The sequence below is a fragment of the Pelophylax lessonae genome (genome assembly GCF_965119305.1).
Source record: "Pelophylax lessonae genome assembly, chromosome: 7".
NCBI lineage: Eukaryota > Metazoa > Chordata > Amphibia > Anura > Ranidae > Pelophylax > Pelophylax lessonae.
In genome coordinates this window covers 208,586,424-208,612,257 of record NC_138774.1, presented here as the reverse complement: position 1 = coordinate 208,612,257, position 25,834 = coordinate 208,586,424, and the positions used below count along the sequence as shown (strand labels likewise).

The 25,834-nt window shown below is 44.0% G+C and overlaps 1 protein-coding gene across 2 annotated transcripts; it reads left to right on the top strand.

Annotated features, from left to right (window-relative positions):
* The first annotated feature begins 919 nt into the window (after positions 1 to 919).
* On the top strand, positions 920 to 24,359 carry LOC309560177 (catechol O-methyltransferase A-like). 2 transcript variants are annotated; one of them, XM_082263749.1, is made up of 5 exons: positions 920 to 1,226; positions 6,197 to 6,390; positions 7,219 to 7,485; positions 16,553 to 16,684; positions 24,007 to 24,359. In XM_082263749.1, exons 1-5 carry the CDS (start codon positions 950 to 952, stop codon positions 24,184 to 24,186), a joined length of 1,050 nt encoding a protein of 349 aa, XP_082119875.1. In that variant the 5' UTR covers positions 920 to 949; the 3' UTR covers positions 24,187 to 24,359. The 2 variants fall into 2 exon arrangements, with proteins under 2 accessions (XP_082119875.1, XP_082119874.1); XM_082263748.1 differs by lacking the exon at positions 7,219 to 7,485 and having other exon boundaries at positions 921 to 1,226.
* The last annotated feature ends 1,475 nt before the right edge of the window (positions 24,360 to 25,834 follow it).

Sequence of the window (25,834 nt, the reverse complement as noted above, 5' to 3'; positions counted from 1 at the left end):
GAAAATATCCCCACACCGTTACACCACCACCATCAGCCTGAACCTCTAATACAAGGCAGGATGGATCCATGCTTTCATGTTGTTTTTGCCAAATTCTGACCCTACCATCTGAGCGTTGCAGCTGAAATCAAGACTCCTCAGACCAGGCAACGTTTTTCTAATCTTCTATTGTCCAGTTTTGGTGAGCCTGTGCGAATTGTAGCCTCAGTTTCCTGTTCTTAGCTGACAGGAGTGGCACTTGGTGTGGTCTTCTGCTGCTGTAGCCCATCTGCTTCTAGATTTGCTGTGTTGTGCGTTCAGAGATAATATTCTGCATACCTTGGTTGTAAAGAGGGGTTATTTGGGTTACTGTTGCCTTTCTATCATCTCAAACCAGTCTGCCCATTCTCCTCTGACATCAAAAAGGCATTTTCCTCCACATAACTGCCGCTCACTGGATATTTTCTCTTTTTCGGACCATTCTCTGTAAACCCTAGAGATGGTTGTGTGTGAAAATCCCAGTAGATCAGCAGTTTTTGAGATAATTAAAGCAGCCTGTCTGACACCAACAACCATGCCACGTTCAAAGTAATTTAAATCCCCTTTCTTCCCCATTCTGATGCTCCATTCGAACTTCAGCAAGTCGCCTTCACCACATCTAGATGCCTAAATGCAATGAGTTGCTGCCAAGTGATTGGCCGATTAGCAATTTGTTACCAAGCAATTGAACAGGAGTACCTAATAAAGTGGCCAGTAAGTGTGTGTGTGTGTGTGTGTGTGTGTTTTTTTTATTTTTTATTATTATATATTTTATATGTGTGGTCCGCTTTAGACTTTTTTTTTTTTTACTTGACATTAAAAGATCTGCCCGGCCTTATTAATAGCAGATGTTATGTCTGAAGTCTCCTAAATCTGTTAAATATTTATCTTTCCATCAGGTCTTTCTTGTCTATTTCCTGTTGCCAGTTACATGATGCTGGCAGTGGTGTCCTTGCTTAGCGCGGTGCTTTTGTGCCTCCTTCTTTTTGTGGTTTGGAAAGTGCGTACAACTGGCGAGTGGGCACTCTGGTGGCACGACAACTACCTGGAACGGTTAAAGGACTTTGTGACCGGCACCACACGACCTGTTAGGATTTTGCAATTTGTACAGCGCTGTGCCAAGTACGGGGATGCCCTCAGTGTCATTTCTGCAATCGACTCTTTTTGCACCAAAGTTGAGTGGGCCATGAACGTTGGAGACAAAAAGGGTAAGCAAGTCGAGATGGGTCATGTGACGATAACAGCCTGATTTTCCCTAATCCTTAATTTATGTGTTGTTGAACACTTTGCAGTGTCTGCATGTCACCTGTGCTGTTCCTTCTGATATAAGCTCATGGTAGCTTCAGTGACCACGAGCCTTATATCAGAAGGGTCCATTATACTTAATGAATGGCTATACTTAGCAAATGACAGGCTGCTCATCATAGCCATTCATTCAGAATGTGAGTGCACACCACTACCTCCACTGCATTGTTCCCTGCCTGTCAGACCTGCACTTTCTGTGCCCTCTGCTCTCCACTGCCCTCTCCTCGCCTGTATCTGCAGAAACAGAGAGGATACAGAGTGGAGCAGATTGTGGCTGCACAGCCGGGGGAGGGGGGGATCAAATGACAGGTGGGTGGCACAGATGTGCAGGATCCTCAGTGCCGAATATTCTGGTGTTCATTCACAACTGAAGGAATAGTTTGCTATAACTTCAGTTTGTAAATGAACATGGAAGTGCTCCATACAGAGCATTTCGGTATTCAGTGTAGTGAGCCCTGGGGCTGCAGTGGAAAAGACTTAGGACTGTCCTCAATCTTTCTCTATCTTTGCCTTAAAAGGGAAATATCAGGGCACTATTTAATCCCATGATCTTTCCCAACACCCCCAGATAGTACTGTAAAAAATAAATGTAAAAAAGAATCCACTAATAAAACAGAAATTCACATGACAAATGGCAGTACGATACCAAGAAAGAACATGTACAGGTGCATCTCATAAAATAAAAATATCATCAGAAAGTTATTTTATTTCAGTAATTTAATTCAAAAAGTGAAACTTATATATTTTATATAGATGTGTTACACACAGAGTGATGTATTTCAAGCATTTCTGTTCTTTTAATTTTGATGATTATGACTTACAGGTAGTGAAAACTCAAAATTTAGAAACTCAGAAAATTACAATATTACAGTAAACCAAAAAAAAAGGATTTTTAATGCAGAAATGTTGGCTTACTAAAACGTATGCCTATGTACAGTATAGTATGCACTCAATACTTAGTCAGGGCTCTTTTTGCATGAAATACTGCATCAATGTGGCATGGAGGCAATCGGCCTGTGGCACTGTTGAGGTGTTACGGAAGCCCAGGTTGCTTTGATAATGGCCTTCAGCTTGTCTGCATTGTTGGGTCTGGTTTATCTCATCTTCCCCTTGACAATACTCCACATATTCTCTATGGGGTTTAGGTCAGGCGAGTTTGCTGGCCAATCAAGCACAGTGATACCATGATCAGTAAACCAGGTATTGGTACTTTTGACAGTGTGGGCGGTGCCAAGTCCTGCTGGAAAAATAAATCAGCATCTCCATGAAGCTGGTCAGCAGAGGGAAGCATGAAGTGCTCTTGAATTTCCCAGCAGAGGGCTGCGCTGACTTTGGACTTGATGAAACACAGTGGACCGACACCAGCAGATGACATAGCTCCCCAAATCATCACTGACTGGAAACTTTACACTGGACCTCATGCAACTTGGATTCTGTGCCTCTCCATTCTTCCTCCAGACTCTGGGACCTTGATTTCAAAATTTAAATGCAAAATCTTCCACAGTCTGTGATGATTTGCAGAGCAATGTCATCTGCTAGTGTTGGTCCACTGTGTTTTATCAAATCCAAAGTCAGCACAGCCCTCTACCAAAAAATTATAGAGAACTTCATGCTTCCCTCTGCTGACCAGCTTTATGGAGATGCTGATTTAATTTTCCAGCAGGACTTGGCACCTGCCCACACTGCCAAAAGTACCAATACCCGGTTTAATGATCATGGTATCACTGTGCTCTTTGGCCAGCAAAGTCGCCTGACCTGAACCTCCTAGAGAATCTGTGGGGTATTGTCAACAGGAAAATGATATACACCAGACCCAACAATGCACATGAGCTGAAAGCCACTGTCAAAGAAACCTGGGCTTCCATAACACCTCAGCAGTGCCACAGGCTGATCGCCTTCATGCCATGCCGCATTAATGCAGTAATTCATGGAAAAGGAGCCCTGACCAAGTATTGAGTGCATACTATACTGTACATTGACATACTTTTCAGCAAGCCAACATTTCTGTATTAAAAATCCTTTTTTTTTTTTTTTTTTATTGGTCTTATGTAATATTTAAATTTTTTGGAGATATTGAATTTTGGGTTCTCACTAGCTGTAAGCCATAATCATCAAAATAAAATAAAAAAAATACTTGAACTCTATCACTCTGTGTGTAATCTTTTACTCTCTGAGTAACACATCCTATATAAAATATGGGTTTCATTTTTTAATAGAATTATTGAAATAAATTAACTTTTTGATGATATTCTAATATTATGAGATGCACCTGTATCTGTTGCCTCCGGTGTTTGTGTACAACCATGGGCAACAGCCTGTAAAAATCAATGACAGGCTGACAGATGTCGTGGCTGTATGCATGTAACCACACACATCTAAGCAGTTACATGCATACAGAAACAGATTAGCAACCTTGGATGCAAATTGTTTGTACCCAGGGTCGCTTATAAGCATGGATAGCAAAAAAAAAACATTGTCAGACATTGTACTCTTCAACAGGAATGCAGACGGCAATAAAAGTTGGAGCCCTCCCTTTTCTATCTGTCAAAAAAATGAAAACGTTTTGGCTGGAGTAATGCCATTGCACAACTTTTGGAGGTGGTACTGGCTTTGTTGGCAGACACATGTATGACTTTACAGAGGCATACTCTGCCGAAGCTTGAGACAGTTTCTAGAGTTTCACAATGGTAGCCTGCAAGGCTAAATGTACGTTTTTCCTCAAAGTAAATCTGTGCCATGCAGCTGTCAAAAAGGAAATTGTGCCGAAGATAAGTTATCTTTTCCCATTACTAACTTATCATGCCTTGTTCTACACTGTGTCTGTATGGAGGTGGCCATTTTGGTAGAGACAGGGCCTTTGGTTCCTTGTTTCAGACCCTCCAGCAAACAGAACATTGAGCAACACAGTAGTTACAACACCAAATCACCCCAAATATCCTGAGACAAGCCGTCACGTCACATGCAGCCTTAGATATCACACTGCAGATATACAGCTATGAGGCTGAATGCACAGAAGACAGGAGTAGGCACACTTGCATACCAGGAAGTGCCCACTATTTTTTAGAAAGAATTTAGGACAAAATATATATCTATTAGGGTACTTTTTGGGCACGATAGACATCTGTAGATGTTCCCTTGCTTTTTAAATTCAAGTCCACTTTACCTGTTGCCCACCCCACTCGCTATTGCCTGCCTTGCCCTGTACTTCTCCACCACTCTATTTGGCTGCCAGGATCCAAGATACGTAGCCTGCTGTTATCTCCAATTCTGGCATGTACTCTGTATTTGGGATAGAGGATGGTTCAAACCATGCACCACATCCCTAAGTTTTTAGGTGCTTCCGAATATTGACACAATTTAAATTAACAAAATTGATAAAATCAATACGCATGATATCTTATTATCTCACATGAATCAATTCAATGTTTGTATAGTTACAAGTAGTGTTCTGTCACCCCCATAATCACAGTATGATGTCATGCAACAGTATATGAGTCAAACAATATTCAGTCAAGCTACAGATGTCCTATTCTCTACATGTTTCGCTGTAAACACGGCTTCTTTAGGAGTTTTTGTAGCAAGGTAACTGTGTACAAAAACAAATCAGATGCTAGGAATCCAAATGTAATAAAGATAACACGAATAATACAATAAGGTAATAAATTTAACCATAAGCTATTTTTTTTCTATGTTTCATGATCTAGAATAAGCCTCAGGGAACTTACTGTTTTTTATTTTTCAAACCAGAAGACTATATCGAAAAACATCGGCAGGAAACCCCATTCTCCATGCCTTCAGCTCACATCCTCAGTCTCTAGTATTCCCTATTCCCTATATCTTCGTATTCGTAAGAATTGTACCTGAGATGAGGATTTTGAACGTGAAGCCAAAAATCTACAAATAGACCTACTCTATCTTGGCTATAGCTGTACATGTCTCAAACAAGCATATAATCAGAAAAAGAAGCATTGCAAGAATAAACTAATATTTGGTGATCGGACCAGACCAGGTACGCAACCGGCCTGTCTCATCGATAAATATACACAACAGCATGGCCAGATTAGACATATTTTAAACAAATACTGGCCCCCTAAAATCCAAAAGCATATAGGCAACTGTCCTGAAATTACCTTCAAACTCTTAAAATCACTGCGAGATCCCCTAGTGAGAAGTCACTATACTACACATGATATGCCTTTTAAATACTACAACTGGTATCTTTTCAATGCAGGGCTTGGTATTTTTGTTCCTTTATTTTTTCAGTTACCTTGCTACAATAACTCCTAAAGAAGCCATGTTTATGGCTAACCATGTAGAGAATGACATCTGTAGCCTGGCCGCATTGTTTGAATCATATACTGTTGTATGACGACATACTGTGATTATCGGGTTGACTGAATACTACTTGTAACTATACACAAGTTGAATGGATTCATGAGATGATATCATATTGTGTGTTGATTTCACCAAATATTTTAATGGAAATAATAAACAATTTTATTAATTTTAATTGTGTTAAAAATGTGAAGAACCTAAACATTTCCAATCTACCTGTACATTCTCTATTTGAAATTTAGGGATGTGATACATGGTTTGCAATTTCCAGTTCGGGGATGTTAAGGACTTTCTCCTCACCTATTTGTCACAGCTCGAGTGACCAATCAGACACTGCATTTGGAAGGAAGGGGAAGAGACCCCAATGCTCTCCTTAGTTTTAAGTACAAGTTATGTCTCCTGGCTGTTAAACAGAGCAGTGGGGGTTGGAGGGGGATGGAGGATGTACAGTTTAGTGAGCCTGTTGTTTTGCTGTACATAGTCAACACACAGGTGTAATATGATGGCTAATTGTTGTTTTTTTTTTTTTTCACATCAGGAGAAATCCTGGATGCTATTGTCCTGGAGACCCGTCCTCGCTGGGTGCTAGAACTGGGCACATATTGTGGTTACTCTACAGTGCGGATTGCTAGGTTGCTGCCTCCTGGTGCACGGCTTATTACCATAGAGATGAATCCAAACTACGCCCAGGTGGCCAAAGAAGTGATTCGGCACGCAGGGTTGGAGGCACAGGTGGGTCAGACCTTTCTTAAGGGGAATGTGTAGTGGTTTTCTGCAACATTTTTGTTTTAAATATATTAATTTAAGTATTTTTACATGTCTCCTTACCAACTACGGTAAAAAGCCTGTTGCTCACACATTTCAGTAGCTCAAGCTGAAATTTACAAACACAATTACCGCGTTTGAGCAATGAATCAATATGAGGTTTTTATTCAGAGAAAAAGGAGCTTCTGCAAATGGAAATGGAAAGTGGAAGCAGACAAGAAATTTTTGTACGCCTAGCATCGCTTCTTATATGTGTACTCACTTTCAGCCAGTAGTGAGCTAGCTAGTAGTGAATATGCTGGGGATGCATACTTTAGAGACAACTTGTACTTTGTCCGGGCAGGGCTAAGCAACACATTTGCTTTAGTGTTCTACCACCCTCCCCCTCGCCTGCAGAAAGTATTTTTATTTTCTTCTTTTCCTATGCCAAACCTTTCAGCTGCAAATAAAAACAATAAATGAAGTGCTAAAGCTATGAAAATTCATGTGACTCACTCCATGGGAGAGTGTCGGTTCTTGGTAATTGGTCCAGCACTGTCACATACACATAGGAGTCCTCATCCAACTAAGTTCGAACCATTGCCTACTTTTTTTTTAAGTTTAAAAGACATAAAAAGGTTAGGCTAGAGATACACATTAATTGAAAATTCGTCTTTATAGAGCTGCATTGAAAATAAATAGTATAATGTATAGACAACTTTAAATTGTCAAGGAAACATTTGGTTCTGACTTGTAATAACATATATATTTTCTTTCTTCACCAAACCCGATTTGCCATCCTACCTATCCTTGTAGATGCCCCTTGTCCCTGATTACCCAGTGCCCTCCAGTGTCTCCTCTTCCTGTTCTCAGGCTGAGCAGACATCCAGCAACACAACCCTCCCATCTAGTTCAAACCAGCTCAGGTGGCGTCTGCAGGAAGCCCTACTATACACCACGTTGCAGTGCCTGCAGCTGCCCTTGCAGCTTTTTTCTCGCACTTCCCAAAACCCGTTTACATCATCCTCACTCCCAAGTGAGAAAGGGACTACGGAAAGGCAACATGCTGGCCAAACCTGCAAGGTGAGACCCTTTTCTCCCAATAATCTATTCAATCCGGTTGTAGAGGGGGTGTGTAAGGCTGAGAACTTTATTGCTGGCAGCCCCATTGAAAAGATTTTGCAAGCGACCCACAAAGTGAGAGCTTTAATCCCAGTAGTCTATTTCATCAGATTCTGGAAGGGACCTGAAAGGTTAGACCTTTTTTGCTTTTAGCCCCTGTTGAAGAAATTCTGGAAGCTACCTGCAAGGTGAGACCTTTGTTTCTGGTAGCCCCATTGAAAAGATTTTGCAGGTAACCTACATGGTGAGAGCTTTATTACCAGTGGTCCATTATATCAGGTTTTGGAAGGGACCTTGAAGATGAAACCTTTATTGCCAGTAGTCTATTCTGTGAAATTCGAAAAGATAAAAGAAGGTGAGCGTGTCTAAGAATAACTAAAGAATAGATGTACAGAAGTTAAAGTTTAATCTCTTCACCTGAAATTGTAGGACCCTATACAGGTTTTAATGATAAGTTGGTAGTGTGTGCCTGGGTCTTCAGTCTCCAGTAGCTTGTATTTGTCTCTCAGTCCCGATCTGGCTCATAAACTCATTCTGTCAAATTCTGGATGAGGCCTTCAAGGTTAGACCTTTATTGCTATTATCCCATTTTGAAGAGATTCTGAAACCTGCAAGGTGAGACCTTACTTACTGGTAGCCTGTTTGAAAAGATTCTGGAAGGGACATGCAAAGAGAGACCTTTATTCCCAGTAGTCCATTTCATCAGATTCTGGAAGGGACCTGCAAGGTGAGACCTTCATTGCTGGTAGTCTGGACAAATTTTGAAAGGTGTGTGGACTGGATCTGCAAGGCCTGTTGGTCTTTCTTACAAGGAGACCAGAACATTCATACAAACAAAACACATCCAGCAGTGGATGATGGTATAATTTGCTCTGCAGAGACTGTCTTTAATGTTCCCCATTTATAGAGTAGAGTGCAAGCATGTTCACTTGGGAACAGCAAAGCAAATATTAGATATATAGCAAAATGTCTGTTTCTCATTGCAGCCATAAAAAGGGAATGCAGAGTATTTTTAACAATTTTTAGATATACTAGTAAAGTAACAATCTCATCAAAATGTTAATATTTAAGGAAATCCTATTTCTGTATATAGTTTGTAATTATATATGTACAGGGGGCAGCCATATTGGCACTTTATGGCCGGCTTAAGCAGGACCAGTTTACATAGACGGTTCTAATCTCATCTGGTTCAGCAGGAACCGGACGATGTTCGAACCAGGTATGGGCAGGCTGAATGTACCCAAGTTGATCGATTATTAACCACATCCCGCCCGCCCTATAGCAAAATGACGGCAGGATTGTGGTTGTATTATCCTGACCGGACGTCCTATGACGGCGGCAGGATAATACAGCTCTCCGCAGAGCGGCGATCGGTGATGCGAGGTGTCAGTCTGACTCCCTGCAGCTCCGATCTCGGTAAAGAGCATACTGACGTAGGCTCTTTACCATGTGACCAGCCGTGTCCAATCACGGCTGGTCACATAGTAAACAGGAAGAGCCGTTGATCGGCTTTCCTTAGTTCGTGCCTGACAGGCGGCTCCCCTGACAGGGGGGGTCGGCACTGGTAATCAGATCATTGATTACCAGTGCAGACCCTTGGGGGGGGGGGTGCCACTAGAACCACCAGGGATGCCCACCCATGACCCCAGGGATGCCTACCATGACCCCAGGGATGCCCACTATGGCCACCAGGGATGGCAATCAGGGCTCAGGGAGCCCCCCATTGCCCTCCCCATCAGTGCTGCCCGCCAGTGCCCTCCCTATCAGTGCTGCCCACCAGTGCCCATCATTGCCATCAATCAGTGTCGCCCACCAGTGCCCATTATTGCCCACCAGTGCCCATTAGTGCCCATCAATGGCGCCTATCAGTGCCCATCAATGGCGCCTATCAGTGCCCACCAATGCTGCATATCAGTGCTACCTATCAGTGCCACCCCATCAGTGCCTCCTCATCAGTGCCTGTCAGTGCAGTCTCATCAGTGCTCATCAGTGCAGGAAAAAACATATTTATTTACAAAATTGTATAACATACACAAAAAAACGTTTTTTTTTTCCAAACTTTTTGGTCTTTTTTTATTTGTTTAGCAAAAAGGAAAAAACCCAGAGGTGATCAAATACCACCAAAAGAAAGCTCTATTTGTGGGGGGAAAATGACATAAATTTGGTTTAGGTACAGTGTTACATGACCGCGCAATTGTCATTCAAAATGCAACAGAGCTAAAAGGGGAAAATTGGCCTGGGCAGGATGGGGGTGAAAGTGCCCGGTTTTGAAGTGGTTAAACTTGGGTACAACCAGCCTACCAGATTCTACATGCGATTATTGCTAGCGGCTGTTATAGCCACTAGCAAGAATCACTGTGTTCTCCTGAGGAGGATGGCTTTCCATGGTTGCAGGAAAGAAATTTGCGCCATCTATGGCTGGCCTTAGCAATGCTGCACTATGGCTGTGAAGGTCTGACTTGACATCCTCAGTAAAAAAGAGTACACTCCCTGTGAAAATATTATAATCTCGCAAACGTTGTGATGCTGAGTAACTGTAGCTGCTAAAGTACAAATCTCAACATTTAACTCATTACAAAAAAGGCAGCTTGTAAAATGGGAAAGTCTCATAAATCATGATATTCCAGGGTAAACACTATATACAGTAAATTACCTAAAATATGTGTGCATTGAGAAAAAAATTAGGCTTCTCCTTTAATTTAAGTTTCTAACCTACTATAGGAAAATGTAGAGTATTAAACAAACTGTAAGAAAGCAAATAAGAGAAAATTTATTGTTAGGGTTTAGGTAAATGGTAATAATTGATAAGAATGCAGGATATCAGGTAAGAAGATTGTTCAACTTGCAGGAAAATCTTTCTCTGATGGTTGTCTGTTGCAAGTCATCATTTAGGACTCTAATACATCTATAAACATGCAGCAATGCCCCTAAAAGCACTTTTTTTGTGCCCTATAAACCTACATTTTATTTCATGCATTAGGCAAAGTGAGGGGGAACTGAGTTTAGAGGGTTTTTTTATGTTAAAGAGCTATACAAAAATAAGACCTACATTAACCACTTCTGGACCGAGCCCATTTTTTACACATTTTGTTCACAATTTAAAATCAGTATTGTTTGCTAGAAAACTACTTAGAACCCCCTAAACAGTATATATATATATATATATATATATATATATATATTTTTTTTTTTTAGCAAAGACTCTGGAGAATAAAATGGCGATCATTGCTATATTTTTTGTCTCGTGGTATTTGTGCAGCGGTCATTCAAACGCCATTTTTTTTGAAAAATTACATTTCACTGCATTTAAAAAAAACTAAACAGTAAAGTTAGCATTTTTTAATTTTTGTATATTGCAAAAGATGATGTCACGTCGAGTAAATAGATACCCAACATGTTACGGTTTAAAATTGCGCACACCCGCGAAATGGAGACAAACTACGGTCAATAAAAAATCTCCATAGGCGTCGCTTTTAAAAAATTTTAACGGTTACCAGTTTAGAGTTAGAGTAGCTCTTTTTTTTTAATTATTGCTCTCGCTCTGGCGATCGCGGCAATACCTCACATGTGTGGTTTAAACAGCAATTTCATTTTTTGGCGCGACTTCCGTATACTTATTTTTCGTGCGCGAGCTCACGGCGACGGGGGCTGCTAATTTTTTTTTTTTTTTTACCTATTTGTTTTATTCATTTTTTTTCATTTTACCACAGGTTTTAAAAAAAAAAATAAATCTGATCACTTTTATTGCTGTCACAAGCAATGTAAACATCCATTGTGACAGCAATAGGCAGTGACAGGTACTCTTTATGGGGGGATCGGGAGTCTTAAAGACCCTAGACCCCCAACACTTCAATGTATCCAAAACGTTAAAAAACTGCATTTTTGAATACACTCACTTTTTAAATTCGGCGCCTTTAGCAGCCTGAGTAACCCGGACGTGAAGTCATGGACGCCGCCTCCTGGTTACATCATCGGAGACCCGATCAAAACCACATCCGACTTTGACCGGGACTCCATCCAGCTGTGGTGGGACGGGAGACCCGGGCAGAGCCGTGGGAGGGGGATGTCCCCCTCCCGCGCGCTGGGGTAACGATCAGTCATTTCTGCCGGAAAGCTGACCGCCGGCTCTACAAAATGGTACTGGGATGATGCCTCTAGCTGGAAGCATCACCCCAGTACAAACACTTAAAGTCAGCCAACGTAGGGATACGTGGTTATGCATTAAGTGGTTAAACATGTTTTTATGCATGCCTAATTACAATGGCCCTATTTATAACATGCAAATGCTAAAAAAAAAATGTCACATGACTTATTTTTTTTAGAACCACACGAAACTGCAATGCTCAGATGTGGACAAACCACATAATAATGGATGAGATTTTACTTGAAATGCATTTTCCTGCTGCAAACCGGATTTGCAAATTATTGTTAATATTATCAGTTAACATACAAAATTTACTTTCACAATATTTTTATTGAATAAAGACAAACTCACAAAACAGTGACCCACAAACAAGTGAATAGACGTCAAGGCCAGTGGTGGACAGTAATTTGAGGAGGATTACATACATAGGACAGACAAGTAGGCCTACCGAGACAAAAGGTAACCAGGTGAGGATGCCTCGGTACCGGTCTATGGGTTAATAACAAATTGTGCAGCTCTCAATGATCAAAACCTAGAAGGTATGCAAGGCAAACAATATTCCAGAGATCATCATGTAGCCAATCTCATACAATACCTGAGTTTGACCTATGTTCGTATATGGAGTAAAGTCCATGAATCCACTCAAAGACCAAAAAAAGAATATATCTATAAAAAAAAAAATTATTTTGAGAAAACGGGGTAGGAGGAAAAAAAAATTTACCCCAAAAATGTGGCCAGGAAACAGTAAAAAACTCCACACACGAGCCTCTGGCTTTAAATAACTAAAATAAGAAGTAAAAATTAAGAAACGGAAAAGGAAAGAACAGAAAAAACATACAACATTTTCAATGATGTACATATATCAAAGCTCAGAATCTTAGGAAATATTCTTACTATAAGCTGCTTCTTGGAAAAAGGCCCAGGTTGTCCCCTTGACTGTCATGCCAATAAACAGAACTCCATTAACTACTGTTTTGCAGTTGGCAGGTGACCTAACCTATGACAAAACAATAAGGAGTTTTGTCAGCTACACGGTGGAAGCTGTAGCCAAAGATTGCCTTGGACTAGTTTCAAGAACTGACTTAGCTTGAAGCAAAAAGAAATCTGTAGCTGAGCGAAAAAGTCTACAATTATCCACAGATGACTTCTCAGATTGCTATCGCTCTTTGTACCATGAGAATGCTGATCATGTGACTGCTCAGAGGGGAGAATTTCTGGGTTAATAATCCATATAGGAAATGAGGGTCATTACTCTCTAATGGAAGGATCTTCTGTGCTGGAGGATGTCAGCTAAAAGGAACACTACCTTTGATACAAAAAAAGCCACAAATAATTAATTGCTAATGCATGGCTATAAAATTTATGGAAATCGTGGTTTTGTTTTTAATTTTTTTTTTTTTTGTTTATTTATTTTTTTTTTTTTACAAAAATTATGGTTACTCTGGAATCTGATCTAAAGCAAAATACCTGTTTGAGAAGGCTTAGGTTTTAGAGGGGATCATGGATCTTCATACATGTGACATTTATGCCCATGTGCTGAGGAAAAAGGTCTCTGCCGGGTCCTGAAGCCCTGCAGCACATCATGAGCAGAAACCGGCAGTGTGCTTGTGTCATCAGAGGCACCAGGGAGCACAATGTCATTCTGACCTAGGCAAAAAAGACAAAGTGCTAAGCTGTAGCATAAAAGTAGGAATCTTTAAAAAAAAAAAAAAGTTTTTTTTTTTTAGCTTAAATCTTGTTCTTTAATCTAATCTTTTTTTAAATCCATAAAAAGGATGCAGCCACTTATCAGCTGCAATTTTCTGCCCAGCTACATCAAGGGATGAAGGAGATGGCTGACAGGGCCACCCACTGAGCAAACATTAGCCGTTGCCTAAAGTATATAGCTAGCTTAAAGCAGAGACCAGCCAAATGTTTATCAGTGCGTGGCCATCCACGCTTCACAGAATTTGGGGACATTATTTATGTATGACAGGAACTTTTATAGCGCTGTCAATCTACATATACACTTTATTGTCAAAAGTATTGGGACGTCTGCCTTTACACGCACATGAACTGAAATGCATCCCAGTCTTAGTCCGTAGGGCTCAATATTGAGTTAAAAATGAAGACTTTGTGTAGACTTTAGTATATTTATTTGAAATATAATTAACACTCACATTGGTTCAAGATTACAAATGATAGGTGGGCACCATCTTTGGTGTTCCAGGGTAGGGGAGTGTTCATCATCCTGTGGACTCCGCCATCAGAATCGGTGTCCCCTCTTCACTATATAAGACGGTAATAGCTGTTGATGGAGCAGGAATGGGAACGAGGCTTGGAAGGCAAACCAGACGAAACCGAGGCTTGGAGAGCGCGAAACTCCGGCGTTGTGAAAAGATGACATCACAAAACTGCGACGCGTTTCTGAGTGTGCCTGCTGCCTTCTTCATGGCAAAAGCAAAAGTAATACAGGAACCAATAATATACCAAGTGGAAGGTATATTATTAGACACAGAGTCTAAAGCTCTCACTGGGGCTGAACGTTTCAAGAGGCTGTGTGCGAGAGAAACATGCTGGATCTATTCCCTTGATTCTCTCTCACCTGGCGGTCTCAATGAAAGCATTGAAATTGCTACCATATTGTAACCATCATTTATTATTTCATTTCATTCTTATATATATCTTGCATTTTGTAATATTGTCATTTTTGTTATTATTAATTTTTTATATATATATATATATATATATATTTTTTTTTTTTATATATATTTATTATTATTTTTATTTTTTATTTTCATATCCCCTTTTTTAATTTTTTATATTCATTTTATTTTTATTTTCATTTTATTTATATTTATTTTATTTACCTCCCTTCTTTATTATTTTTTTATTTTATCTTTCTCATTCATTCATGATTTTTATCCATTATCAATCTTATTTGACATTTGCGTAAGACTCTGTGTCTGATTAGCATAATTATATTGCATCTCTATATGCATATACAATTTAGTGGATAGCGCATTGTACCATGATGAATTGTTTTTATAATACCTTCCGTTTTTATAATACCTCCCCCTTCCATTTCCTCCCTCCCCTCCCCTTCCACTTAGTATATTATTGGTTCCTGTATTACTTTTGTCATGAAGGAGCACGGCTGCCTAGCCATCAGCAGCAGGCACGCTCAGAAATGCATCGCAGTTTTGTGACGTCATCTTTTCACGTCGCCAGAGTTTCCCACTCTCCAAGCCTCGGTTTAGTCTGGTTTGCCTTCCAAGCTTCGTTTCCACTCCTGCTCCCTCCACCACTATTGCCGGCTTATATGGTGAAGAGAGGACACTGAGTCCGATGGCGGCGTCCACAGAGTGACGAACACTCCTACCCTGGAACACCCAGGATGGTGCCCACCTTTGTAATCTTGAACTGATGTGAGTGCTTATTATATCTCAAATAAATGTACTAATGTCTACATTTAGAGGGAACTCTTCTCTCTTTTCACTTTCAGCTTTGTTGGAACCTTTTGGATTATTGGTTTATTTGATGGCAGCTCTCCATGTTGGACATTTCTATCATGCATATACTAATATGAACTTTTTCTATATTGTGCAGCTGCTGCACCTGATTTATGTTTTTTTTAAATATTAAGTTGGCCCACCCTTTGCAGCTATAACAGCTTCAACTGCTCTGGGAAGGCTGTACACAAGGTTTAGGAGTGTGTCTAGACCAGTCAAGTTCCTCCACCCAAACTCGCTCATCCATGTCTTTTTGGACCTTTCTTTGTGCACTGGTCCAAATCATTTAGTGGAGGGGGGATTATCTTGTGGGGTTGTTTTTCAGGGGTTGGGCTTGGCCCCTTAGTTTCAGTAAAGGGAACTCTTAAGGCGTCAACATACCAAGACATTTTGGACAATTTCATGCTCCCAACTTTGTGGGAACAGTTTGGGGATGGCCCCTTCCTGTTCCAACATGACTGCACATCAGTGCACAAAGCAAGGTCCATAAAGACATTAATGAGCGAGTTTGGAGTGGAGGAACTTGACTGGACTGCACAGATTCCTGACCTCAACTTGATAGAACACCTTTGGGATGTATTAGAGCAGAGACTGCGAGCCAGGCCTTCTCGTCCAATAGTAGTGCCTGACCTTACAAATGCACTGCAAGAATGGTCTAACATTACCATAGACACACTCCTAAGCCTTGTGGACAGTCTTCCTAGAAGAGTTGAAGCTGTTATAGCTGCAAAGAGTGGGACAACTACAATATTGAACCCTACGGACTAAAACTGGGATGCCATTAAAGCTCATATGCTTGTAAAGGCAAACTAACCGTGTATAGCCAGCTTTGGAGCCACTGACCTGGAGTAAGCAGATAAGGTTTTCTGACTTCACCTTGACTTTCCCGTTCAGGAAGTCCTATAGTCAGTAGCAGTGGAACAGCATAATAGCCAGACAACCAGCTTTTTCAGGATGAGTTCAGCAATTGCCGCCTCCGTGTTTCTATCAGGAAAGGATACTTTAGGGGAAAGTTAATCCAAAAACTGTTATGAAAAACAAACAAAACAAAATATTATTTCTTTTTTTGGCAAGATGCTTAAGTAATTAAAACCACCTAAAAGTTCCTTATATCTCGGGTGAGCTCTCGGTGCTGAGTTCTTGATTTTGCACATCAGCTGTGGGGCTCTCACTCTCTCTCTCTCTCTCTCTGCTGGGTTTTTGTGTATTTTAAACTACAGAAAATGCAGCAGAAGGAGCAGGACCACACAAAAAGGTGGACAAGAACACTCAAATCTCCTAGAAACTGGCCAGGGAGATCTCACCACTAGAGTTCACAAGAACACCATTCAGGGGTCCAACAGGGGAACCTTTTGTGCTGGGGGAAGAATCTTATCCCTGTTTTGTGCCACAGGTGGAACTGTTGGTGGGCTCCAGCTCCATTTTGATCCCTCAGTTGAAGAAGAAACTGGACATTGAGAAGTTTGACCTGGTGTTTATAGACCATTGGAAAGTCAGTTATCTCCCAGACACCAAACTGCTGGAGGTGAGTAAAAATTGCTTTTACCATTTACAGATGCTGCATTTGGGGGCCATTGTGAGTGTCTGAGCTTCTTCCTCCTCCCCACCTGTGCATGGGCAGTCTGCTGACCTTTACACTCACAAAAACATTGAGCTGTGGAAGAGAATATACTGTGCTTGCACAGTTGGGAAGGCAGGCCAGGAGTGCTCCGACATGGATTTCTGGGGTCGGGCATTTGCCGCCAAGCGCATCCTGCCATTTGCAGGACAGATTGGGGAGGACAATGGTGTCGGCAGCTGAAGAGGCGGGCATGCGCTTGTGGAAAAGAGCACAGCGTTGTAATATATTGGTGATACTGTGGTTGTGGCGTTGGGGCCTTTTTTTGGAAATGTGTGCGAGGTGATCATACCCTTTAAACTGTTGAATCCAAAGTCCCAAATAAGAAAATTTGTTGCTGTTCTGGGACCCAAATTATGACCAAAATTTTAGCAAAGACAAACAAAAGTCCATACAATACATCATTGCAGGCATTCTTTACCATTATTGTACAACTTAGTAAAGACTTGACGTGAAATCAATCCATTATATTTTCTTTTCAGTGTTTTTAATTAGTGTCAGTGTCTTCACCTTCAACTTATCTGTGTACTTTCCTCCACCTCTCATTTCACATGCACTCCAGCCCCCTATAAGTGACCGTGCAGTCTATCATATGGGTTCGTTTGTTTGGGTTCACTTGTTTTACTGTAATATGCAAACATCTAAAAACATCATTGGTCATCAATGAGAGTGCTTATTACATTTTCATCTTTTGAAAACAAGAGCTGTCTGTGACCCATTAACAACATTGTTTATAGACTATTTCACAGCTAGCAGTAATATCTTTTCTCTTACGTCCTCCGACAGTCGCCGCCTCTCCATATTCGTCACAATGGGGTTAATGACCTTTGCTCCGTAGGAGTAGCTAGGCAACAGAATATGTCAATATTAAAGCTTTTAGCATATCCCACCCCCAGGGGGTGGTCCCCTCAGTCAGTACCCTCCTGCTTCCTGTATCCATACCTCAGTTTCATTGTCTAGCTATCAGGAGTAGCAGGCTGTTTCTGTGCTGGGGCTTTTTGTCTCAGCCTTTATCTTCTTTTTGATTTTATTTGAGTGTTTTTTTCTCTATCTTTACTTAGCTGTTTATTTCTTCAGCTTTAGTTAGTTCTTCTGATGAAGTGGATCGTGCGGGCTGGGTCTCGGGCTGGCCCCCCTGGTCGCAGGTTGTGGGCCAGTGGCTTCCCAGCCTGCCATCGAGCGTTCAGTCAGGTTTTTTCCTGGCATGTGTGAACGACCCATCCCTGTTCGCTGCAGGGATGCTGCGGTGAGGTGGCTACCTCACTGGACGCCATGCGGTTTCGCACCGCAGTTCTGCTGCGTCCTGGCTGCGACTCTCCCTGTCCTCTGTGCAGCGGCTTGATCGCTTGTGCGGGCTCCCCACGCCATTCAGAAGGTAAGTGTATCTGTGTGGGGACCTGACTGTTTGGTGGGTGTCAGTCTGGGACTGTGTAACCCTGCTTTTCTGTACACACTATTGGGCTCCCTGTCTGTTTTGCTGCCTTCTGTGGGCTACAAGGAGGGGGGCTATCCTGCACTGTTTCTGTGTTACAGACTGTGTGCTTTTGCTGTGTGACAGGCTGTATGCTGTGGGGCATGATGTGAACATGTTGGTGCATACATGCGGCGGCCGCTGCTGCGGTCCGCCATTGTTTTATTATACTGCAGGCGTGTGATGGCCATCACTGTATAAAGGGAGCGGCGTTTTTGGCGCCAAGCGCCGCCATTTTGGCGGTGATCGCTCCGGCCTCATGTCAGCGCTGCATGATCTCTGCCTTTACAATCCTCCTCCGGCGGCCATTTTTTTGTAGCCTTCCATAGGCTTTCTAGGAGCGGTCGTTCTTGCATCACTTCCTTTACCCTGAGCACAGCGATCGATGCAGCAGCCTAAGTGATCTCTCCAGGTTTACCTTCTTTATTCCTGTATTCATTGCCTAAAGTTTGTGCTTCTCCCTGTGGGGGTCGGTGTGTGCTGTGTGTGTGCGGTGGGCTGCGCTCGCCGCGATTTTAAAGGGGCAGTTACCCTTTTTTTCCTGCACACTTTTGGGGGCATGGATTCTCAGGAAAGCAAATTTCCTCCCACTTTAATGGGAGGCCAAGGGGCTGCTGCTGCTCCCCCCAAGGGGGGCGATTTGGCTACCATTGTGGCTGACCTGGCTGCTCAGGTGCAGAAGCTTGCGGCTGCTCAATCCACAAAACGGCCCAGAGTTTCAATTTCCTCTGATTCAGAGGGCGATGGTGATGGGGCTGCTATGGCTGGGGTCCCCATATCGGGGTCCCGTTCGTCCCTGGACCTTGCAGGGTCGGAGGGGGAGGCAGAGGTTGAAGGGGTTGATGATTCCCCCCCTGGCTCGTCTGAAAAGCTTGCAATCATGGATGAATTGGTTGCTTCTATCAAACAAACGCTGCATTTGCAGGATGAATCATGTCCTCCTGCCGTCCTGGCCTCTTATGGGACGCAGCGGAGACGCAAATCATCGCAGGTTTTTCCTTGCACTGAGGATTTTCAGCGCGCTGTTAGTGAAAAATGGCACAATATAAAGAAGCCTTTTGCTGTGCCAAGTAGGTTCAAGCTGCGTTATCCCTTCACACCCGCCACTGATGAACGTTGGTGTGTGCCACCTCCGGTGGATCACGCGGTGGCGGTTTTTGAATGAATCTACTGCGATTCCGGCGGAGGATACCCCGGTGTTCCGGGATCCTACGGACAGGAGGCTGGAGTCTCTTGCCCGTCATACTTACTCGGTTACCGGTTCCATCTATAAGCTATTTTTGCTTCCCTTATGGCAGCTCAGGCTGTCGCGGATTGGACGCAGGTGCTCAGGCGCGTCCTGGTGGCTGATTCTGCCCCGCCGACAACGTTGGCTATGGTAGATCAAATTCATCAGGGTGTCATGTATTTGTGTGATGCGGACCTAGATATGGTCCCTTTGGCTGCACGTGTGCACAGCGTGGCGGTGTTGACACGCCGCTTGATTTGGCTGAAATGTTGGTCTGTGGACCAATCTTCTCACAAAACTTTGGCTAATCTACCTTATACGGGATCTTGCCTTTTTGGCGAATCCTTGGATACGCTGATAAAGGGGATCACTGGGGGTAAGAGCATGCTTTTGCCCCAGTCCCACAAGGCTAAGGTTGCTCATGGTAAGAAGCATACTTCGTTTAGGCCCTCTCAGGGGTCCTTTCGTGCCTTTCGGTCACACTATAAGGGCAAACACTTCAAAGGTCAAGGCTCCCAAAAGAAGCCGTGGACAGGTAAGCAGAAGTCCGGCCAGTCCGGGTCCGCTGCCCATAACACTGCTGCCTGAAGGGGCGCCCTCACCCAGTTCTGGGGTGGGGAGGACGTTTGCTCGGTTTTCTTCAACCCTGGCTGGCCCGCGTTCGGGACAGGTGGGTTCAGGAGATCGTTCGGTCCGGTTACAAGATCGAGTTTCTCTCTCGGCCGGCGAGCAGATTTTTTCCCTCAAATCTTCAACTGTCTCCGGAGCGTTGCGGGATCTGCACCTGGCGGTGCGGGACCTGCGGGCTCAGGGAGTAGTGGTTCCGGTGCCTCATCGGGACAGATTTCGGGGGTTTTATTCCAATCTGTTCACTGTGCCCAGAAAGGAGGGCAAGGTACGTCCGATTCTGGACTTAAAAGCTCTGGACCGCTTTGTGCGGGTTCGCAAGTTCCGCATGGAATCCCTGTGCTCGGTGGTGGCTGCTCTAGTTCCGGGAGAATTCATGGCCTCCATCGACTTGAAGGATGCATACCTTCACATCTCCATTTTCGAGGGTCACCAGAGGTACCTTTGATTCGCCATTGCGGAGGATCATTACCAATTTGTGGCGCTGCCTTTTGGTCTCGCTTCAGCTCCGCGGGTGTTCACCAAGGTGCTTGCACCGGTTCTGGCCTTATTGAGAGCCCAGGGCATCTCGGTCCTGGGGTATCTGGACGACATTCTGGTTCGGTCTGCGACCAGTCAGGGTCTGGTAAGAGACCTGTCAGTCACGATGCAAACTCTACAGGAGTTTGGTTGGACGATAAACTTTCCAAACTCGACGCTGTGTCCGTCGGTTCGTCTTCCTTACCTGGGAATGATTCTGGACTCTGTTCAGGCGAAGGTCTTTACTGCCGAAAGACAAGCTCAGGACACTTCAGGAAGAAGTCAGGTCCCTCAGGGACGTTCCGTGTTCGTCCCTCCGGACATGTATGAGGTGTCTGGGATTGATGGTCTCGGCCTTCGAGGCGATTCCCTTCGCCCAGTTTCACACGAGGGGTCTCCAAGCGGAGGCCCTGTCCAGGTGGGACGGGCGACCGCAATCTCTGGATCTTCAGATCTCGTTGAGTCCTCGCACCAGAAGGGATCTTCTGTGGTGGCTAGAGTCCCCGGCGGTGTCGGGGGGCAAGTCTTTTCGTCCTCTTTCGTGGACGGTGATCACCACGGATGCCAGCCTGTCGGGCTGGGGTGGTGTTCTGGGCGTTCTGTCCGCCCAGGGTACTTGGTCGGAGGGGGAATCCTACCTTCCGATCAACATTCTGGAATTGTGGGCGATAACTCTCTGCCTTCGACGTTGGACGGACAGGCTTCAGGGCCGTCCGGTTCGGGTGCAGACGGACAATGCCACAGTGGTGGTCTACGTCAACCACCAAGGGGGCACCAGGAGTGCCCGGGCGGCTCGGGAGGTGGCCGACATTCTGTCTTGGGCCGAGACGCACGTCCCGGCGATAACAGCGGTTCACATTCCGGGGGTGGAGAACTGGCAGGCGGATTATCTGAGTCGCCAGTCCCTGGACCAGGGAGAATGGTCACTCCACCCGGATGTCTTCCAGATGTTATGCACGAAGTGGGGTCTTCCGGATGTGGACCTGTTCGCGTCTCGTCTGAACAACAAGGTGGGAAGGTTTGTGGCAAGGACGCGCGATCCTCGGGCAGACGCGTCGGACGCGTTAGTGGCTCTGTGGCATCAGTATTGCCTGATGTATGCTTTCCCACCGATTCAGCTGCTATCCAGGTTCCTTCGCAGGTTGTCCTCGGAACCGCTCACGGTGATTCTGGTGGCGCCAGACTGGCCTCGCCGGTCTTGGTACGCAGACCTCGTGAATCTGGCGGTCGACGCTCCATGGCGTCTGTCTCTTCGAGAAGATCTTCTGTCTCAAGGACCGATATTTCATCCTGCTTTACAGTCGCTGGCTTTGACGGCCTGGCTGTTGAAACCGAGGTCCTGAGGGATAGGGGCCTCTCCCCTGAGGTCATTCACACTTTGATCAACGCTAGAAAGACCTCTTCGGGGAAGGTTTACTACCGTACTTGGAAGGCCTATTTTGCCTGGTGTGAGTCCAGGGGGTTTTCCCCTCGCTCATACTCGGTGTCTAGAGCGTTGTCTTTCCTTCAAACGGGTGTGGACCAGCGTTTGGCGTTGGCCACGATTAAGGGTCAGTTTTCTGCGCTGGCCATTCTTTTTTAACGCCCTGTGGCGTCTAACTATTTGGTTGGCACCTTTGTTCAAGGGGTGCGACATTTGGTCCCTCCTAGGAGGGAGCCTTTGCCTCCATGGGACTTGAACCTTGTTCTGTCCGTGTTGCAACATGCTTCCTTTGAAAAGATCAGGGAGATCTCGTTGTCCATGTTGTCCAAGAAGGTCGCTTTTTTGGTGGCGATCACTTCGGCTCGCAGAGTGTCGGAGCTGGCAGCTTTGTCCTGCAGGTCTCCGTATTTGGTGATTCACTTGGATAAGGTGGTCTTGCGACCTAACCCTTCTTTTCTTCCGAAGAGGATCTCGGAATTTCACCTCAATGAGGACATTGTCTTGCCTTCGCTTTGCGCGAAGCCTAAACATCCGAAGGAGGTGGATTTACACTCCTTGGATGTTGTTCGGGCGATCAGGGTTTACCTGTCATCGACAAAATCCTTTCGCAAGACGGATTCTCTATTTGTCCTTCCAGAGGGGCCTCGGAAGGGTATGGCGGCGTCGGCTTCTACCATCGCCAAATGGATCAGACAGACTATTGAGCAGGCATATGCTTTGAAGGGAAAAGTTCCCCCTATGCCTGTGAAGGCGCACTCTACCAGATCGCTGAATGCGTCTTGGGCCTGTCATCATCGGGCCTCGGTGGCCCAGGTGTGTAAGGCGGCGACTTGGTCGTCCGTTCACGCCTTCTCAAAGTCTTACAAAGTGGATGTTCAGGCATCGGCAGATGCTTCCTTTGGCCGCAAGGTTCTTAGTGCGGCAGTACCTTAGGGTCCCTTGTTTTTGGGCCCTTGGCTGTTTGGGATGTTTTTATCCCTGAGTTATTTGTTCTTCCTGGGTTGTTGCTCCTGTTGAGCAAGGTTTTTTACATGCTGCCCAGCTGGTTTCCTTCCTTTGGTAAGGTTCCTTTCTCTGATGTGGGTTCGGCGTTGCCTTAGGCGCGGCTGCGTTTCCCACCCCTCTTGTATGCACTGCTTTGGGACGTCCCCATTGTGACGAATATGGAGAGGCAGCGACTGTCGGAGGACGTAAGAGAAAACGGAATTTTTGTAAAATCTTACCTGTAAAATTCCTTTCTCTGAGTCCTCCGACAGTCGCCGCCCCGCCCCTCTTTTTGGGTTTGTTTATGTACTCTACTGCTATTCTACTGAAACTGAGGTATGGATACAGGAAGCAGGAGGGTATTGACTGAGGGGACCACCCCCTGGGGGTGGGATATGCTAAAAGCTTTAATATTGACATATTCTGTTGCCTAGCTACTCCTACGGAGCAAAGGTCAATAACCCCATTGTGACGAATATGGAGAGGCGGCGACTGTCGGAGGACTCAGAGAAAGGAATTTTACAGGTAAGATTTTACAAAAATTCCGTTATTTCATGCTTCGAGAACTAGGCTACTTTCATACAGAAAAACGTCTGCAACCCAATTTGGGTCCCGACTAGGAATGAGACTCAAGCCTGTATTGATCTTTGTCTGAACCCACCTGAACGAGCCCACAAGGAAGTTGTCACTGTACTGGGCCAATCATAGGCAGCTCGAGGCATTTCGCACCCTGCAGCCACATGTATACGCACCCAATGTATACGTTGGGCAGAGAAAGCACTGGTTGCAAATGCTTGGCCCAGTACAGATGACAGCTTCCTGGTGGGCTCGCTCAGTTGGGTTTAGACTAGGCTCCAAACATGCTTGAGCTTTTTACTGGTGCAACCCATATTTAAAGAAATACATACAGTACAATAAATTTACTGATGAATGTTCCTATATATCTGCTAAGGGTTGTTCTTTGATTGTCGTTCTAGGAATGTGGATTGCTGAGAGCTGGTTCTGTTCTTCTGGCTGACAATGTTGTGTGTCCTGGTACCCCAGATTACCTCCAATATGTAAGGAACAGTCCTCGGTATCAGAGCCAATATTTCCAGTCCTATCTCGAATACCTGCAGGTGGAGGATGGCCTTGAGAAATCCGTCTTCCTGGGTTGATAGCCAGAGCAAAAACTATACCATGGTCACCTGAAGTCCTGCACCTATCTCTGTGCTCCTGGTTGTAGAAGACTGCTATGGGGCAGTGTTGTAAAATTTCATGGATTCCAGTTTGTTGGGAAAACAACAAGCTTATCCTCTAATCTTTTAGGGTAGAATCTCCTTTGTTTACATTTGGGTGTCTGAATGCTCCAAAGCCTGTGAAGACTTGGCTAAGCTATGACACAATTGTCAGACTTTTCCTACTGGTGACGACTTTTGGATTCAGAATATATATTGTTATATTTGTTTTTCAGAGCTATGGGATAAAAATGACTGAATTTCTCCTTAATCATCAATCCAAGTGTTAAGATGGAAAGTCTATTCTGAAAATGCAAAGGTATAGGGGAAACTTTTTTGAAGGAGGCTTAAAAGAATGTAAAAATAGGACAAACAAGGGCCTCTCCGCTTCTACTTAGGTTTAAGTGAGAGATTTTATTCCAAGTTTCAATTACTTTTTTATACATTTTCAGAATTGCCTAACTGTACCATATCAACATTTGTAAAGATCTTGCTACCTTTTTCCTATATGTGGCACAGGCCGTGCATGTTAAGCAATATGCCACCTTAGTAACCATCTATTGTGCAAATTCTTGTTGGCAGTTGAAGCTGTGCTATACTACAGCAAACGAGGACACAGTGGTTCAAGATTTACAGAACAGACAGACGCAAATGGTGGAAACCTGTCCTGATTTATTCAAAGTACATTTTTTTAGAACAAAATTGGTATCTGATTTCTCCCCACTACCCTCCTAATTAAACAGAGTGATTTTAATGCATTCTCCCGCTGCCTTAGCCTGCCTGTGACAGGGCAGTGTTAACCTCTGATCTTCTTTCCAGCAGTGGTGGCCTGTTAGGTGGATGTGCATTACACAGCCATAAAGAATAATGGACATCCTAAGCAGCTTAAGATTTTTTTAAGTTGTGTATTTTCATGCAGATTGAACAGGCAGCTTGAGCAAACTGCCTAGTCAAAAAGTAGAATCGCTGGTTGCCTGGAACACAAGGGTGTCAGCTTCATACTTTTTATATAAAGTTGACGGCTTTGAAATTATTCTCCTACAGCCAAGTCAGCTTATCCCTATATAGGTCTTACTGGAACCAAATGCCTAAGTGCTTTTCCATGTATTTAAAGTTCAGTGGCTGTCATGTTTACCATCCTGTTTCAATCCTCTCTTTCCCTTAACTTAAACCAGCATGCAAATAGGGTTGCCTAACTTTGCAGTTGTGCATACTTGTTCCAGGTGAGAGACTCAAACTTAAAGTGGTTTTCACCCCACATTTTTTTTTTTTTTTTTTACTAAACTCCCACCTTTTTAAGGTGGTGAGATTGGCACATTTTAGATACTCGCCCACCCAGCGGATATCCTCCTCTGTTCTGGTAGCGCTCGGTCCTGCACTGCCATGTTTTGCGGTGATGTCATCAAGTGGCTGCCAGCTGTTCTAGGTTCAACCTGCACTTCTTTTGATGACACCCGCTGTTGTGATCCCGCTAGGCACGCCCCTTTCTCTTTTACTGGATTAAAGGCTTTCCCTACTGGGATATGTGACGTTTATATCCAAGGAGGTAAAGTGGGAACAGTGCATGTTCTCCTAAGGCGAATTACAT

Bases quoted from the DNA above. Each gene is read 5' to 3' on its own strand.
- LOC309560177 (XM_082263749.1), top strand. From the start codon at position 950: ATGATGCTGGCAGTGGTGTCCTTGCTTAGCGCGGTGCTTTTGTGCCTC. The intron at 1,227-6,196 runs GTAAGCAAGTCG...TTTTCACATCAG, and splicing joins GAACGTTGGAGACAAAAAGG to GAGAAATCCTGGATGCTATT. The intron at 16,685-24,006 runs GTGAGTAAAAAT...TTGTCGTTCTAG, and splicing joins CAGACACCAAACTGCTGGAG to GAATGTGGATTGCTGAGAGC.